Source organism: Otolemur garnettii, unplaced genomic scaffold (assembly GCF_000181295.1).
Source record: "Otolemur garnettii isolate 467f Iridium unplaced genomic scaffold, OtoGar3 scaffold00087, whole genome shotgun sequence".
In the NCBI taxonomy this organism is placed as follows: Eukaryota; Metazoa; Chordata; class Mammalia; order Primates; family Galagidae; genus Otolemur; species Otolemur garnettii.
Genome location: NW_003852482.1, coordinates 5,244,588 through 5,258,978, shown reverse-complemented (window position 1 = coordinate 5,258,978; position 14,391 = coordinate 5,244,588). Strand labels below are relative to the sequence as shown.

The window sequence follows — 14,391 nt, the reverse complement described above, 5'->3', positions numbered from 1 at the left end:
AGAGAATCACTTAAGTCCAAGAGTTTGAGGTTGCTGTGAGCTGTGACGCCACAGCACTCTACTGAGGGCAACACAGTGAGACTCTTGTCTCAAAAAAAAAAAAAATGTACAAGGACAATTAAGATCACGCAATACACACACACACATACACACACCAGGGTTGGCAGGTTCAAACCCAGCCTGGGCCAGCTAAAACAATGACAACTACAACAACAACAAAAAAATAGCCGGGCTATTTTTTGAGAGATTGAAATTCTGAGTTTGAGATTGCTGTGAGCTGTGATGCCACAGCGCTCTACCCAGGGCAACATAGTGAGACTCTGTCTCAGAAAAATAAAGAAAAAAAATAACAAACTCACCTTAGAAAAAATGCAACATACCTTCATTGCTGACTATCACTATGGTCACTCTGAAGGTGAATCTATCCACTGACACCAGTGCCTAGTCCATCCCTCAAAGCAACATTGGAGACAGAGTCTCACTTTGTCGCCCTCAGTAGAATACAGTGGCATCACAGCTCACAGCAACCTCCAACCTGGGCTTAGCCAATTCTCTTGCCTCAGCCTCCTGAGTAGCTGGGACCATAGGTGCCCATCACAATGCCCAGCTTTTTTTTGTTGCAGTTTGGCCAGTGCTGGGTTTGAACCTGCCACCCTTGATATATGGGGCCGGCGCCTTACCCACTGAGCCATAGGTGCCACCCAATATTGGAATTCTTTTTCTGGAATGGCCATCAGAGCTGTCACTGTATGAAGTCTGATAATTAAGTTCATGAACTTGCCACTGTGTGCTTATGTTGGCAGCACTGTAAAAACAACTCAATAAGGTTTCATAACCTTGGTTTACCAATATCTCATGGCTGTGTTTATGTTGACTTGTGGTGGCGTCTTGCTAAGTGGTGTTCACTATTGTCGTGTGGTTTTGCTGTTGTGTCCCATACAACAATAGCTCTGATAATCATTCCAGAAAGAGTTCCAAAATTGCTTTGAAGGATGGACTAGGTGCTGGCATTGGTACATAACTTCCCAAGGAGAATGCTTTGAAAATATAACTGTAGTGATATTCAGCAATGATGTATGTAGCACTTTTTCTAGGATGAATTCACAAACTTAACTACAAAGTCTGAATATGCCTGTTTCACAAATTATGAGAGTGAAAAAAAGGCATTACTTCTTAATTAACAAAATGTGATTTTAAATAGGTTTGTGTACCTTAAATAGTTATTAATAAACATTTGGCAATTTCACCCATATACCCAAAAGTTATCTATTTCAATAAGACCAAAACCTAATTTTGAATCTTCTGTTTGGAGAAAAAGAAAAAGATTTATACAAGATAAAAAATCTACTTCCAGACAAAATGTAGACATATATTCTGACATGGAAGATGTCCCTGATCTGAAAAAAATCCAATTCTGCACAGAATGGTTCTGTCACCTTTAAACAAAACCAAAGCCATATATACATATATACAAACCTTATCTACTATATTTTAATAACTTACTTACTGTCTGCTATCCCCTAGAATGTAAGTTCCACGAGGACAGCGATTTTGTCTATTTTCTTCACTGTCATAACCCCAAGACCTGAAACAGTGCCTGAATTATGTTGGCACTCAATAAATACATATTGAAAAACATCAGTAAATGCACAAACAAATGCCCAGTAAAATCTTATTAAAATATTCATATAACTGTTCACAATAATTATCACTAGAAATAGGGAGTCAGAAAGGCATGTTGTGGAAATGACCTTTGTAATTATTTTCTAAATTTTCCTCAATAAGTCTGTTTTATTTGTATAAATAAGTGGATTTTTCTCATTTGCTGTTTTTATCAGTAAAGTTGAGTCCCATTAACAATCCCTTTTTATTACCTGCTGAGGTCCTTCAAGAAGTTATAATCAGATTTTTGAAATACAGCATTATTTGAAGAAGTAAAGTACAGAATTTGCTCATTATTCTTTTTTTTTTTGAGACAGAGTCTCACTATGTCACCCTCTGTAGAGTGCTGTTGTCATAGCTCACAGCAACCTCTAACTCTTGGGCTTAAGTGACTCTTGCTTCAGCCTCCCGAGAGCTGGGACTATAGGAGCTGGCCACAATGCCTGGCTACTTTTTGGCTGTAGTTATCATTTTTGTTTGGCCCAGGCTGGGCTTTAATCCGCCAACTCTGGTGTATGTGGCTGGTGCCCTAGCCGCTTGAGCTACAGAGCTACAGGTGTCAAGCCTCATCATTATTCTTTAAGAACAAAATCACCTGTAGTTCTTCCTAATAGAAACAGGTTCAGGTTTTCACTGAGGGATGGATGTGCTTCTGGGCTATACCCTAGAATAGTCAGGCACCTGTGCCCAGATATCATACAAATTGCACTATCATTTAAAATAATTTACAAGTTAATAATAAAAACCACATGCATGGCTGGGATCCCAGAGTTCAATGGTTAGGGCGCCGGCCACATACACTGGGGCTGGTGGGTTTGAACCTGGCCCGGGCCTGCTAAACAAACAAAAATAAATGAATCAATGAATGAATGAATAAATAAATACACAAACACTAACAAAAGCTGACAAGCAAAAGAAAACAAACAACCAACCAAAAAAACAACATGCATGCATTTCATACTTCAACAGAAATACCTTGAAAGTGATCCATCTCTGGGATTGTTTATGTATAATCTATGTTATTAGTAAAAAATATAAATTTATTAAATTTCAAAATCATAGTCTAGGTCTATTCAGATTATTCCAAACATCTACTAAATCCTGATTCGTGTGCATTTCTGGGAGACATCTTGAGTGAGACTAACAAAAAACAGAGTGAACCACAATCTAGAGGTGCTTATCTTCCCACAGGCAGAGTCACAATTAATCCTTTTTTTCTGTCACCTTCACTTCAGATGATAAAAGGAACACAGATATTTTCTTGGACTATAGAATACTTAATTCTAAAATTGGAAATGTACTCCAAAACCAGTTTCTCCTTATAGTGTTTTCCTCAAATGTGCACATATTTAAAACATAAATCAAGAGGCTGGAATCCTTTTCCTTGTTTTTCAGGTTCTTTAAGCAGCCTGAAGATAAAACCTTACCATCGAAATGACTGTGGGGGGGAGCTGTTTAGGGTCTCCTACTAGGATCAGCTTGTTGCAGCGATGGATTAGCGGAGTCAGAGTCTCAACTTCACAAGATTGCCCAGCCTTGGTAGGAAGGCACAGAAGGGAGAAACAGTCTTAATTATCTCTGCCATTAATTTATCCACATATATTTTACCTAATTAAAGTTCTAGCCATTCATAAAGGTATTACATTCTCCTTCTGTCCCAAATACCAAAAATGAGTATTTTCTTTAATTGAAAAAAGCAAAAAACAGAAACCAAATTCCTCACACACAATTTCTTTTTTTTTTTTTTTAAACCAAACATTATTTGAAGCCACCACCACTTGGGAACCAGCCACAAGGTCATGTAAGGTCGAGGTTTGTGTTCTTTGTTCCTGTTGGGCATAAACCTGAGAAAATTCTCTTTTCCTTCAATGTTCTTTTTAAAAAACATTATCTTTGGTTAGGCACCTGTAGCTCAGTGAGTAGGGCGCCAGCCACAAACACCGAGGCTGGTGGGTTCAAGCCTGGCCTGGGCCTGCTAAACAATGACAACTGCAACAACAAAAAATAGCCAGGTGTTGTGACTCGCGCCTATAGTCCCAGCTACTCGGGAGGCTGAGGCAAGAGAATTACTTAAGGCCAAGAGTCTGAGGTTGCTGTGAGCTGTGACTCCATGGTACTCTACCAAGGGCAACATAGTGAGACTATGTCAAAAAAAACAAAAACAAACAAACAAACAAAAAAACCCCATTATCTTTGAAGTTCAAAAATCTCATTAGGTGTGCCTATGTGTTTTCCCCAATCTTTGTTTCCCAGTAGGCCTCTTTAGTCCAAGACTTGAGCTTCTTTTCAATTCAATGACATCTTTGATTATCTAATCATCTTTACTTTTTTGGTTCTTTCATTTTGGTGAACTCTTGGGTCTCCAGGATTAATTCTGTTATCTGCTCCATCTCTTTTATCTTCTGACTTCTATATTCAGGCAAATAGTAGGTACTCAATAAAAGTGCACTCAAAGAATGAACCAGGAAAAAAGGATGTTAGTTGAAAACACTGTGGCTCAAGGCTGTCCAAAGTCATATTAAAACTCCTTCACAAAGGGCTTGGCACCCGTAGCACAGTGGTTACGGTGACAGCCATGTACATGAGGCTGATGATTTGAACCCAGCCCGGGCCAGCTAAAACAACAATAATTGTAACAAGAAAACAGCTGGGCTCGGCACCTGTGGCTCAAGTGGCTAAGGCACCAGCCACATACACCTAAGGTGATGGGTTCGAATCCAGCCTGGGCCCACCAAAATGACAATGACGGCTGTAGCCAAAAAACAGCCAGGTGTTGTGGTGGGCACCTGTGGTCCCAGCTACTTGGGAGGCTAAGGCAGGAGACTTGCTTGAGCCCAGGAGTTGGAGGTTGCTGTGAGCTGTGATGCCACGGCACTCTACCCAGGGGGATAGCTTGAGGCTCTGTCTCAAAAAAAAAGAAAAGAAAATAGCTGGGTGTTGTGGTAGGCGCCTGCAGTCCCAGCCACTTGGGAGGCCGAGGCAACAGAATTACTTAAGCCCAGGAGTTTGAGGTTGCTGTGAGCTGTGATGCCATAGCACTCTATGGAGGGTGACATAAGTGAGACTGTCTCAAAAAAAAAAAAAAAAAAAAAGGACGGCACCTGTGGCTCAAAGAAGTAGGGAGCTGGCCCCATATGGCGGAGGTGGTGGGTTCAAACCCAGCCCCAGCCAAAAACTGCAAAAAAAAAAAAAAAAACAACTTCACAAAATAACCAGAGATACTCCCAAGAAGCAGCTACCAACGAGCAGAGATTCTGTCGCCAATAGTCAGTTATCCTTAAGACTATCATTCCAATACTAGAGAAACAATCTGAACAATGGTGGGCAATCAGCAGCACATTTCACCACAAGAGAACACACAAGTAAAAATCAGATGCAAAGAAACCATTTAATCACAATTCATCTAAGACTTACTCTTCATGGTACTAGTCAAAGTTGCATGGCCCCCTGCGCTCACTGACCTCATCAACAATGACACAACTGAAGGGAACACCCCCTTGCCCGCGAAAAGCAGACTCTAGCAGTAAACCACCACTTGTGCTCAATGTGCAGCAGATGACATGAGATTCTAAGATGATGATACTCTGTGTTTTCTGTGGGCGTCCTTGAACCTGAGAGAACAAATAAAGGTTAATCAATATCCAGTTGCACATGAATCCTTGATAATGATAGGCCTATTTTTACCATAAAAATCTCATGACTTACTATGTGGCAGAAAAATATTTAGTAAAAGTTAGAAGAGGGCAGCGCCTGTGGCTCAGTGGGTGGGGCGCCAGCCCCATATACCGAGGGTGTTGAGTTCAAACCCAGCCCCCGCCAAACTGCAACAAAAAAATGGCCGGGCATTGTGGCAGGCGCCCGCTACTCGGGAGGCTGAGGCAAGAGAATCGCCTAAGCTCAGGAGTTGGAGGTTGCTGTGAGCAGTGTGATGCCATGGCACTCTACTGAGGGTGATAAAGTGAGACTCTGTCTCTATAAAAAAAAAAAAAGTAAAACATAAAAGTTGGGGGAAAACCTGCAGTCTAGAAAATAATAGAAACATTCAAGATAATCAGAAACTAACCAGGAAAAAATAATATTATATACTTCAGAGTCTAAGCATAAAACATGATTTAAGCACATTAAATAACATTTATTCAAGGCCTGATTTGGTCAAAGGAGATTACAATCCTTTTAGCCAGATATTTGCAGTCAGGTTGCAGATAAGTAGAGATTAAATAATTCTATGGAGCTGTGAAACAATTATCTGAGTAAAACTAAACATGTATTTTTCTGTTAGTCAATGTTAATGCCACGTCATAACGTACACCACTTAATACTCAAATTAATAAACTGGCACTCTTATCAGAGACTCAGTGTGTCTATTTGTGCTACTGAGAAGCAGCAGTGACTCCTCTCTGCTACACATTCAACCATGCAGCTCCAGAGGGCAGCACTGTAGCCCCCCACAACTCAAAGGGCTAAGCACTGCCAGACAGCTCCCTCCTCAGCCACGGAGTAAAAATGCCAGCCATGACTAAGCCAATGGTCCACACAAGGTGTGTAAGGAGCAGTAAAAACACAACACCTGTGAACATGAACTTTGTCATTAAATTTGGGAAGATTTGGGGCTCAGTTTAAAATTTTAATGAATAGCTTTCACATAGTTTCTAGTTCAAGTAAAAACAAAAGGCTAAAGGAAATATGTATTCATAAATTAAATGTATTTATTTAGCCACACAGAGAAGGCTAATACATCTGAGAGAAAATCTCAGCTCAAAAAATACTTTAACATAACCAGTTGTAATTACCCTCCCTCCCTGTCCCTGCTTGGTTTGATTAGGGCTGCATTATGATAATCAGGCCATACATCTGGCTCACCTAGTTTCGCTTAGTCTAAATCTTATCTAATATTTTTACAAGAACACAGGAGAAAAGCTATACATGTTATTCTTATGATAAAGATTTTAATGCTCTAAGCCAAGAACTGCAAAAACAGACCAAAAAAAGTGCTATACTTTCTTATGCCAAATCCTATCCACTTCCTCTCTACCTGACCCAGCCTAGAGCAAGGGAAGGCCCACAATTAACACCTTCATCCTCAAGTTCACACAGGTGATGTTCGTTCTCTTTAATAAAGAGAACACCCATAAACCTATTTTCACTCTTTATCTGATATTATAATTGGTTTCTGCAATAGGTGGGAAGCAGAAATAGAGTACCTTGTAAGAGGAATTTTAAATATTTATCCTGACCTAAAACAGAAAAAAGATAATTTAAATTACTTTTTTCTTAGAGATCTCAGAAAGTGACAAGAATTCATTCTAAGGTTAAAGAAAAAAATGCAACATAAATAAATGTAATAATAGCATTTTCTCTACCTCTATAGATGTTTGCAATTTTTCACAACAAAAATTTTTAAGTGTAACAGAAAAAGGCCATAGGTTGTCTGAACCATTTATAATTGAATTAAGGAAACAAAAATCAAGAAAATGCTACAAGAGAACTACTTACCTCCTTAATTTTAGAAGCAAGTTCTTGCCTTTCTTTTGAAACTTTGGCAATTTTTTCATCTAATTCTTGCCTCTGGAAAAAATTAGAATGCCATCATTAAAACTAAAACAGGACTTTAGTTCATTATATTTTTTTCAAAGTTAACCCCAGCGATGTTAAACCAAGCCTTTTAAAATGCTTTCCAGGCTCAGTGCCTGTAGCTCAGTGGCCAGTGGGCTGGCCACATACACTGGGGCTGGCAGGTTCAAGCCCTGCCTGGAGCTGTGACACTCTACCAAGGGTGACATATTGAGACTCTGTCACTCCCCCCCCCAAAAAAAATAAATAAAATAAAATGCTTTCCAGTGGACTACCCCACCTTTTAAAATGGTAGGCATGTATTTTACTCACAAAAAACTTATTAACCCAGCTTGTTTTCTCTTTACAAGTAAAGTCCCTGACACACTTTCTGTATTGCTCTGTAAGATTCAGTTATGTCACAGGCAATGCACATATGCTATTATCTGCCTACTATTCTAACCCTTGTAACATTACTTCTTCACTAACTTCTAGGTGGTTCTAATGGGATGTCAATGGCACCTGATCACTCCTCTGGCCACAGTGATGGGCCTATAATATAAGTCTGGCAATTCATGGCACTTATTCCCTTAAAAACAGGGTTTTTTAGAAGGCTGGGTGTGGTGGTTCACACTTGTAATCCTAGCAGTTGGGGACGCTGAGGCAGGCAGATTGCTTGAGCTCACAAGTTCAAGACCAGCCTGAGCAAGAGCAACACCTCATCTCTAAAAAGAACAGGGTGTTACGGCAGGCACCAGTACTCCCAGCTACTTGGGAGGCTGAGGCAAGAGAATCACTTGAGCTCATGAGTTTGAGGTTGCTGTGACCCATGACTCCATGGCATTCTACCCAGGGCAAGAGAGTGAGACTCTGTCTCAAAAACAAATAAAACAAACAAACAACCCCCCCCTCCCCCACAAGGATTAGACCTGCCTGTCCACTCAAGGACTAATCGAAGTCCTTCCTTCGAACTGAGGCATGGATGCTGGGAGAGAGACCTTAGAGATCTTCTTTCCCTATGGCAGTGGTTCTCAACCTTCCAAATGCTGCGGCCCTTTAATACAGTTCCTGTGGGTCGTGACCCACAGGTCGAGAACCGCTGCCCTATGGGGTTTCTAAACTTAGATGGTAGAGCTCAAAGATGCTGATGCTTATTTTCTCCTGAAGAAAATGGCTGACACAGAGAAAAACCAATCAAGGAACAGAGAAATGGTGTTATTTGCATCTCTGCACCCAGGCATGCTGAAGCTAATACATTCCTAGGTTTTAGAGCCAGTAAAATCCCTTTCTATCTAAGCTAATCAAAACTGTTTCTTTAACTTATAACTGAAAGATACCTAGTAAATTCAGTAACATAAAGCAGTATAGCGTATAAACCAAATGCAATGCATCAACTGTTTTCTGAAATAAAGTTTTATTGGAACACAGCCGCATCCATGTGTTGATGTGTTAATTGAATGGCTACTTTCATGCTACAAAAGCAGAGTAGTTGCCAACACTCAATCAACAGCATGGCCCACTAAACCTAAAATACTTACTACTCTTGCCCTTTACAGAAAAGTTCGCTAACCCCTGATGTAAAGATATACCACTTTAGAACATAAGTTTTATACATGAATTATGCCATTCCCTAATAAAAGAAGAGCATCGGGCTCGGCGCCTGTGGCTCAAGTGGCTAAGGCACCAGTCACATACACCTAAGGTAGAGGGTTCGAATCCAATCCCTAAGGTGGTGGGCCCGGCCCTCCAAAACAACAACGGCTGCAACCAAAAAATAGCCGAGCGTTGTGGCAGGTGCCTGTGGTTCCAGCTACTTGGGAGGCTGAGGCAGGAGACTCGCTTGAGCCCAGGAGTTGGAGGTTGCTGTGAGCTGTGATGCCACAGCACTCTACCTAGGGGGACAGCTTGAGGCTCTGTCTCAAAAAAAAAAAAAGAAGGACATCAAACACTGATCAATTGGTTTGTATACCTACAAGTTATCTGTATTATTATTTAGAGAGTATTAAGAAATGTTTAGATACCTGTATTTCCCGTCCACCTCGGCATAAAGCTCGCTGCCGAGAAAGCTCATCTAGCTGATGATCTAGAAACTCCTTTCTTCTATGCATCTCTTGAACATGAGAAGGTAAATCTTTTTCTAATAAGAATAAAAAAAATTATATGCTAATTAAAAAAAAACTCACACACACATGCCAAACAATAGCAAAGGGAAACTAGTTTACAAAGCTAAACTATTTCTGGAGTCTCTAAATTTTCTTGAGTGCCCAAGTAATTTCCTACCATATGAAAGGAAACAGAGAAAACACGAGCATGTACCATATTCAGTACTTACTCATTCTGTGGTTAACTTGGCTGTCCAAACTAAATTTTAGAACTTCATTATTAATAGACTTTTCTGGACCCAGTCGTACTAAATTTATATCTCCACAGTTTCCTGTTGATAAAAATCACATTTAAAGGTTAATAAGGTCCACTGCCAATATATCCTGTCTCTATACATAGTATCTCTCTCTCTCTCTCTTTTTTAAGAGTCTCATTTTATCACCCTTGGTAGAGTGCCATGGCATCACAGCTCACAGCAATCTCTAACTCTTGGGCTTAAAAGTGATTCTCTTGCCTCTACCTCCCAAATAGCTTGGACTACAGGTACCTGCCACAACACCCTGATATTTTTAGAGACAAGGTCTCACTCTTACTCAGGTTGGTCCTGAATCTGTGAGCTCACATAATCCACCTGCCTCAGCCTCTCAAGTGTTAGGATTATAGGTGTAAGCCACTGAGCCCGGCCTATAGTATCTATTTCTAAGAAAATCTATTAGTAACTGTCAATCAACCAGACACCAGGACTTACACATTAGTTACTTCTTATACATTATTTTGGATAATCTTCATAACACTGGAAGGCAAGTACTTATCACTTTTACCTAATAGAAGCTAGCAAGGTCACATAAACATTCCATTGTAGATTCTATTATATTAACATTTTCAAAGTATGCTCTATAGAATATTCCCTTGCAAAACAGATTTCGGAAATGGTGAGTTTAAATAAATAAAGCAGTTTTCTTAATCACAAAATATTTCAAGGACTTTTGTATATTATATATTAATACGTGTTTTAATTTCTAAAACAGAATCTTCTTTAAGACCATCAAATCCTTTTTTTGCAGAATATTCAATATAAAATCTTTGAAACCATGCTTTACATCACATTGGCATTCCAGACTCCAAGGGACACAGATGATAGAAATTCTTGAGTATAGTAATTCCATAAACTATAAACATCATTTGTCCTATTTAATAACCACATTTTAAGGGCGGTGCCCGTAGCTCAATTGGTAGGGCACTGGCCACATACACTGAGGCCAGCAGGTTTGAACCCAGCCCAGAGCTGCTAAACAACGACAACTGCGACAAAAAAATAGCCAGGCCTTGTGGCAGATGCCTGTAGTCCCAGCTACTTGGGAGGCTGAGGCAAGAGAATGGCTTAAGCTCAGGAGTATGAGGTTGCTGTGAGTTGCGACACCACAGCACTCTACCCAGAACGACAGCTTGAGACTCTGTCTCAAAAAAACAAACAAAAAAACACCAAACAAAAAACCCCCACATTTTAATTCCAGGTTTCATGTTGTTACTTAATCTAAAAATTTCCCACTACATCACTGGGCTAAATTATAGCAATCCTGCAGAGTTCATCAGCATTCCAAACTGACACGTCATAAAGTTATCTGTTTACTATTTCCTTTCACTGAATGTTAAGTCCCCCCAAAATAATTTTGTTCTGGTTACTACCTAGAATAGTGGCTGGCACGAAGTAAGTATAAGATTAATATGTTGAATGAATGGCTTACTTTTAGAGTTATCTACAGAATATTTTTGATTCCAGTTTAGCTCATTCTCCTAAATTTGAGGCCAACCTTCTAGTCATCATTTACTCAAGGGTTTGAAAACTGCTTACCGTGGTTAGATGCGGAGGCTCAGCCCTGTAATCTCGGCAACTTGAGAGACTGAGGTGAGAGGATCACTTGAAGCCAGGAGTTCAAGACTAGTCTAGCAATAGAGCCAGACCAGTCTTTATTTTTTTAAAAAATTAGCTAGGCATAGTGTCATATACCTGTAGTGCTGGCTACTCAGAAGGCTGAGGTGGGAGGACTGATTAAGTACAAGAGTTCAGGATGCAGTGAGCTATGATCACACTACTACACTCCAGCCTCGGTGACAGAACAAGACCCTGTCTCTAAAGAAATGAAATAAACAAAAACTGCTTAACTCAGTGTTTCCACCAGAAAGGTAAACGAGATTACCTGGAAACTCAGTCACTGTAAATACCAATAAATATTCCATAAATTATAACAAACATCTTTTACATTACAGAGTGAGCTTAGAAGAACATAACAAAATTCCTTAAGGCCAAAGAGAGAGAGAGAGAGAGCTAAAAACTGAACCCAAAAGCCCCTGAGCTGCTGTGGCATCCCTGAGGGAGCAGGGTGTAAGGTGAGGGTTGATCAGTGTCCAAGGGCCGGAGTGTATGTTTGGCTCTTTGAAGCCAGCATCACTGGGCATCATTTACATTGAGTAAAATAAAGAAATTTAAAAATCTTTAATTCTGGGCTTGGCGCCTATGGCTTAAATGGCTAAGGCGTCAGCCACATACACTTAAGGTAGCGGGTTCAAATCCAGCCCAGGCCCACCGAACAACAATGATGCTGCAACCAAAAAATAGCTGGGCATTGTGGCGGGCGCCTGTGGTCCCATGTACTTGGGAGGCTGAGGCAGGAGACTCTTGCTTGAACCCAGGAGTTGGAGGTTGCTGTGAGCTGTGATACCACAGCACTCTACCTAGGGGGACAGCTTGAGGCTCTGCCTCAAAAAAAAAAAAAAAACAAAAAAACACTTTAATTCTGTAGGTCTGACAAATGCCTACGTCGACAACAAAACTACCATTCCTGCAAAAATACAGAATCTTCTGTAACAGGGGTTTAGATTTTAATGTCCACCAGAAAGTAAAGTTGCCTGGAAGAGGTAGATGAAAAATAAGTTATCTTAGCCTCAGCTCAGCTGTGTTAAAAATAAATCCTTTCCTTATACTTTCCAATCACAGGCCTGTGTCGCACATGGATTTAGGGAATAACATATAAACCATGGCAAGTGAAAAAGGGGGCCCCAACCACAGACACATATGAGATTTTACTTACTTATTTATTTTTGAGACAGAGTCTCAAGCTGTTGCCCTGGGTAGAGTGCCATGGGCAGGGGCGGGGGGAGGTCACAGCTCACAGCAACCTCAAACTCTTGGGCTTAAGTATTTCTCTTGCCTCAGCCTCCCAAGTAGCTGGGACCATAGGCGCCCACCATAATGCCTGGCTATTTTTCTTTTCTTTCGTTCTTGTTGCAGTTGTCTATTGTTTTATCGGGTCCGGGCTGGGTTTGAACCCACCAGCCTGGGTGTATGTGCTGTGAGCCCTACCCACTGAGCTAAGGGAGCCGCCTACATTTGAGATTTTAAAAAATAAGCATATAGTGAATAATTTTATGCCTATGTAGAAAAACCTTAGTTGAACTAGAAATTTTTCTTTAAAGAAAGTTTTCTAGTTTTGAGCATAGACTTATAATTACTGACATTAAAATCGTAGATAAAAATGTACCTATTCTGTCAAAATAGACAGAAAACACAAAAATAAAACAACACTAATAAAAAATTAACCTTCAAGTTTCAGTGCCATGGCTCAGTAGTTAGGGTGCCAACCACATACACTGGGGCTAGCAGGCTCAAACCTGGCCCGGGCCTGCTAAAACAACAATGACAACTACAACAAAAAAATAGCTGGGTGTCGTGGTGGGCGCCTGTAGTCCCAGCTTTTTAAGAGACTGAGGCAAAAGAATCACTTGAGAAAGAGCTTGAGGTTGCTGTGAGCTGTGACACCATAGCACTCTAACAACAGTGACATAGTGAGACTGTCTCAAAAAAAATAAATAAATAAAATTAACCTCTAAGGAATAATGTATTTTATACAAAACATTCCAAAGAATAAAAAAAATTATCAACTCATTTTTTAAAGTTTGTATAAATTCAATTCTAAAACTAGACAAAGATACTATAAAGAAAAATTACAGACTGACCTCATTCATGAACACTAATAAAACATTAGCAATTAGGTGGTACCTGTGGCTCACTGAGTAGGGTGCTGGCCCCATATACCGAGGGTGGTGGGTTCAAACCCAGCCCCAGCCAAACTGCAACAAGAAAACAGTCGGGCATTGTGGTGGGTGCCTGTAGTCCCAGCTACTTGGGAGGCTGAGACAAGAGAATCACCTAAGCCCAAGAGCTGGAGGTGAGGGTGCTGTGAGCTGTGATGCCACAACACTCCACTGAGGGTGACAAAGTGAGACTCTGTCTCAAAAAAAAAAAAAATTAGCAATGTGTTAAAAAATAGTAATACACTTTTTACCCTCAATGAATCCCAAACAATAAAAAAAACAACAACAACAGTAACATAAGATTAATTCCTAGACTAAGGTCAACTTCAAGATATTTTAACATCAGAAAAACTCTGTAATTTACAATATTAACAGATTAAAAAAACTTTAAAGGAAAACGTCATTACTATTTCAATGAAAGCAAAAAAAAAAAAAAACGCAATAAAATTCAACACCCATTTATGGTAAGAACTCTAATGAGAAAGGAACTCTTCAACCTGATAAAGGGCATAAACAAAACCCAGAAACATACTTAATAGGGAGATGTTTGAGGCATTTCCTTAAAGGATACCCTGAACCACCAGAAGTAGTATAAGGAAGTGAAAATGAAAGTAATGAAGAAGAAAAATCTCTCTCCACTCAGAAGGTATTAGTGCACTCTAATTTAAAAATCTAACCTAGACAACTCCCTTGCCTCTTCCCAGTCCTGGCCCTGCTGTGGAGTGAACACACTTGAAAAGGTGCTTAACTTCATGCTGCCCAGAGACAAGCAAAACTGCACCGACATATGACAGAAGAGGGAAGAAGAAAAAACAAAACAAAAACCGAACTGCACCACTGCACACTGCACAGGGCCTGCTCTTAGGAGTGTAAAGTGGTACAACCACTTTCAAGAAGGATTTGGCACTACCTAGAAAATTGAAAATAGACAAAACCTTTCACACCACATTTTCACTTCTGGACATATGCTAGAAACCAGTGTTT

The 14,391-nt window shown here is 40.1% G+C and overlaps 1 protein-coding gene across 6 annotated transcripts in view; it reads right to left on the bottom strand.

The window, feature by feature from the left end:
* Nucleotides 1-14,391, bottom strand: part of SETX (senataxin) — a 103,906-nt gene that overhangs the window by 17,104 nt on the left and 72,411 nt on the right. For 5 of the 6 annotated variants that reach the window (XM_023516126.1, XM_023516130.1, XM_023516127.1 and 2 more), the window contains 5 exons: nucleotides 9,545-9,646; nucleotides 9,234-9,349; nucleotides 7,156-7,227; nucleotides 5,124-5,273; nucleotides 3,090-3,197 (listed from right to left, as the gene is read on the bottom strand). In XM_023516126.1, the coding sequence (XP_023371894.1) occupies nucleotides 3,090-3,197; nucleotides 5,124-5,273; nucleotides 7,156-7,227; nucleotides 9,234-9,349; nucleotides 9,545-9,646 (548 nt within the window). The remainder of the gene's footprint in view (nucleotides 1-3,089; nucleotides 3,198-5,123; nucleotides 5,274-7,155; nucleotides 7,228-9,233; nucleotides 9,350-9,544; nucleotides 9,647-14,391) is intronic. The other variant, XM_023516129.1, reaches the window with a different exon arrangement.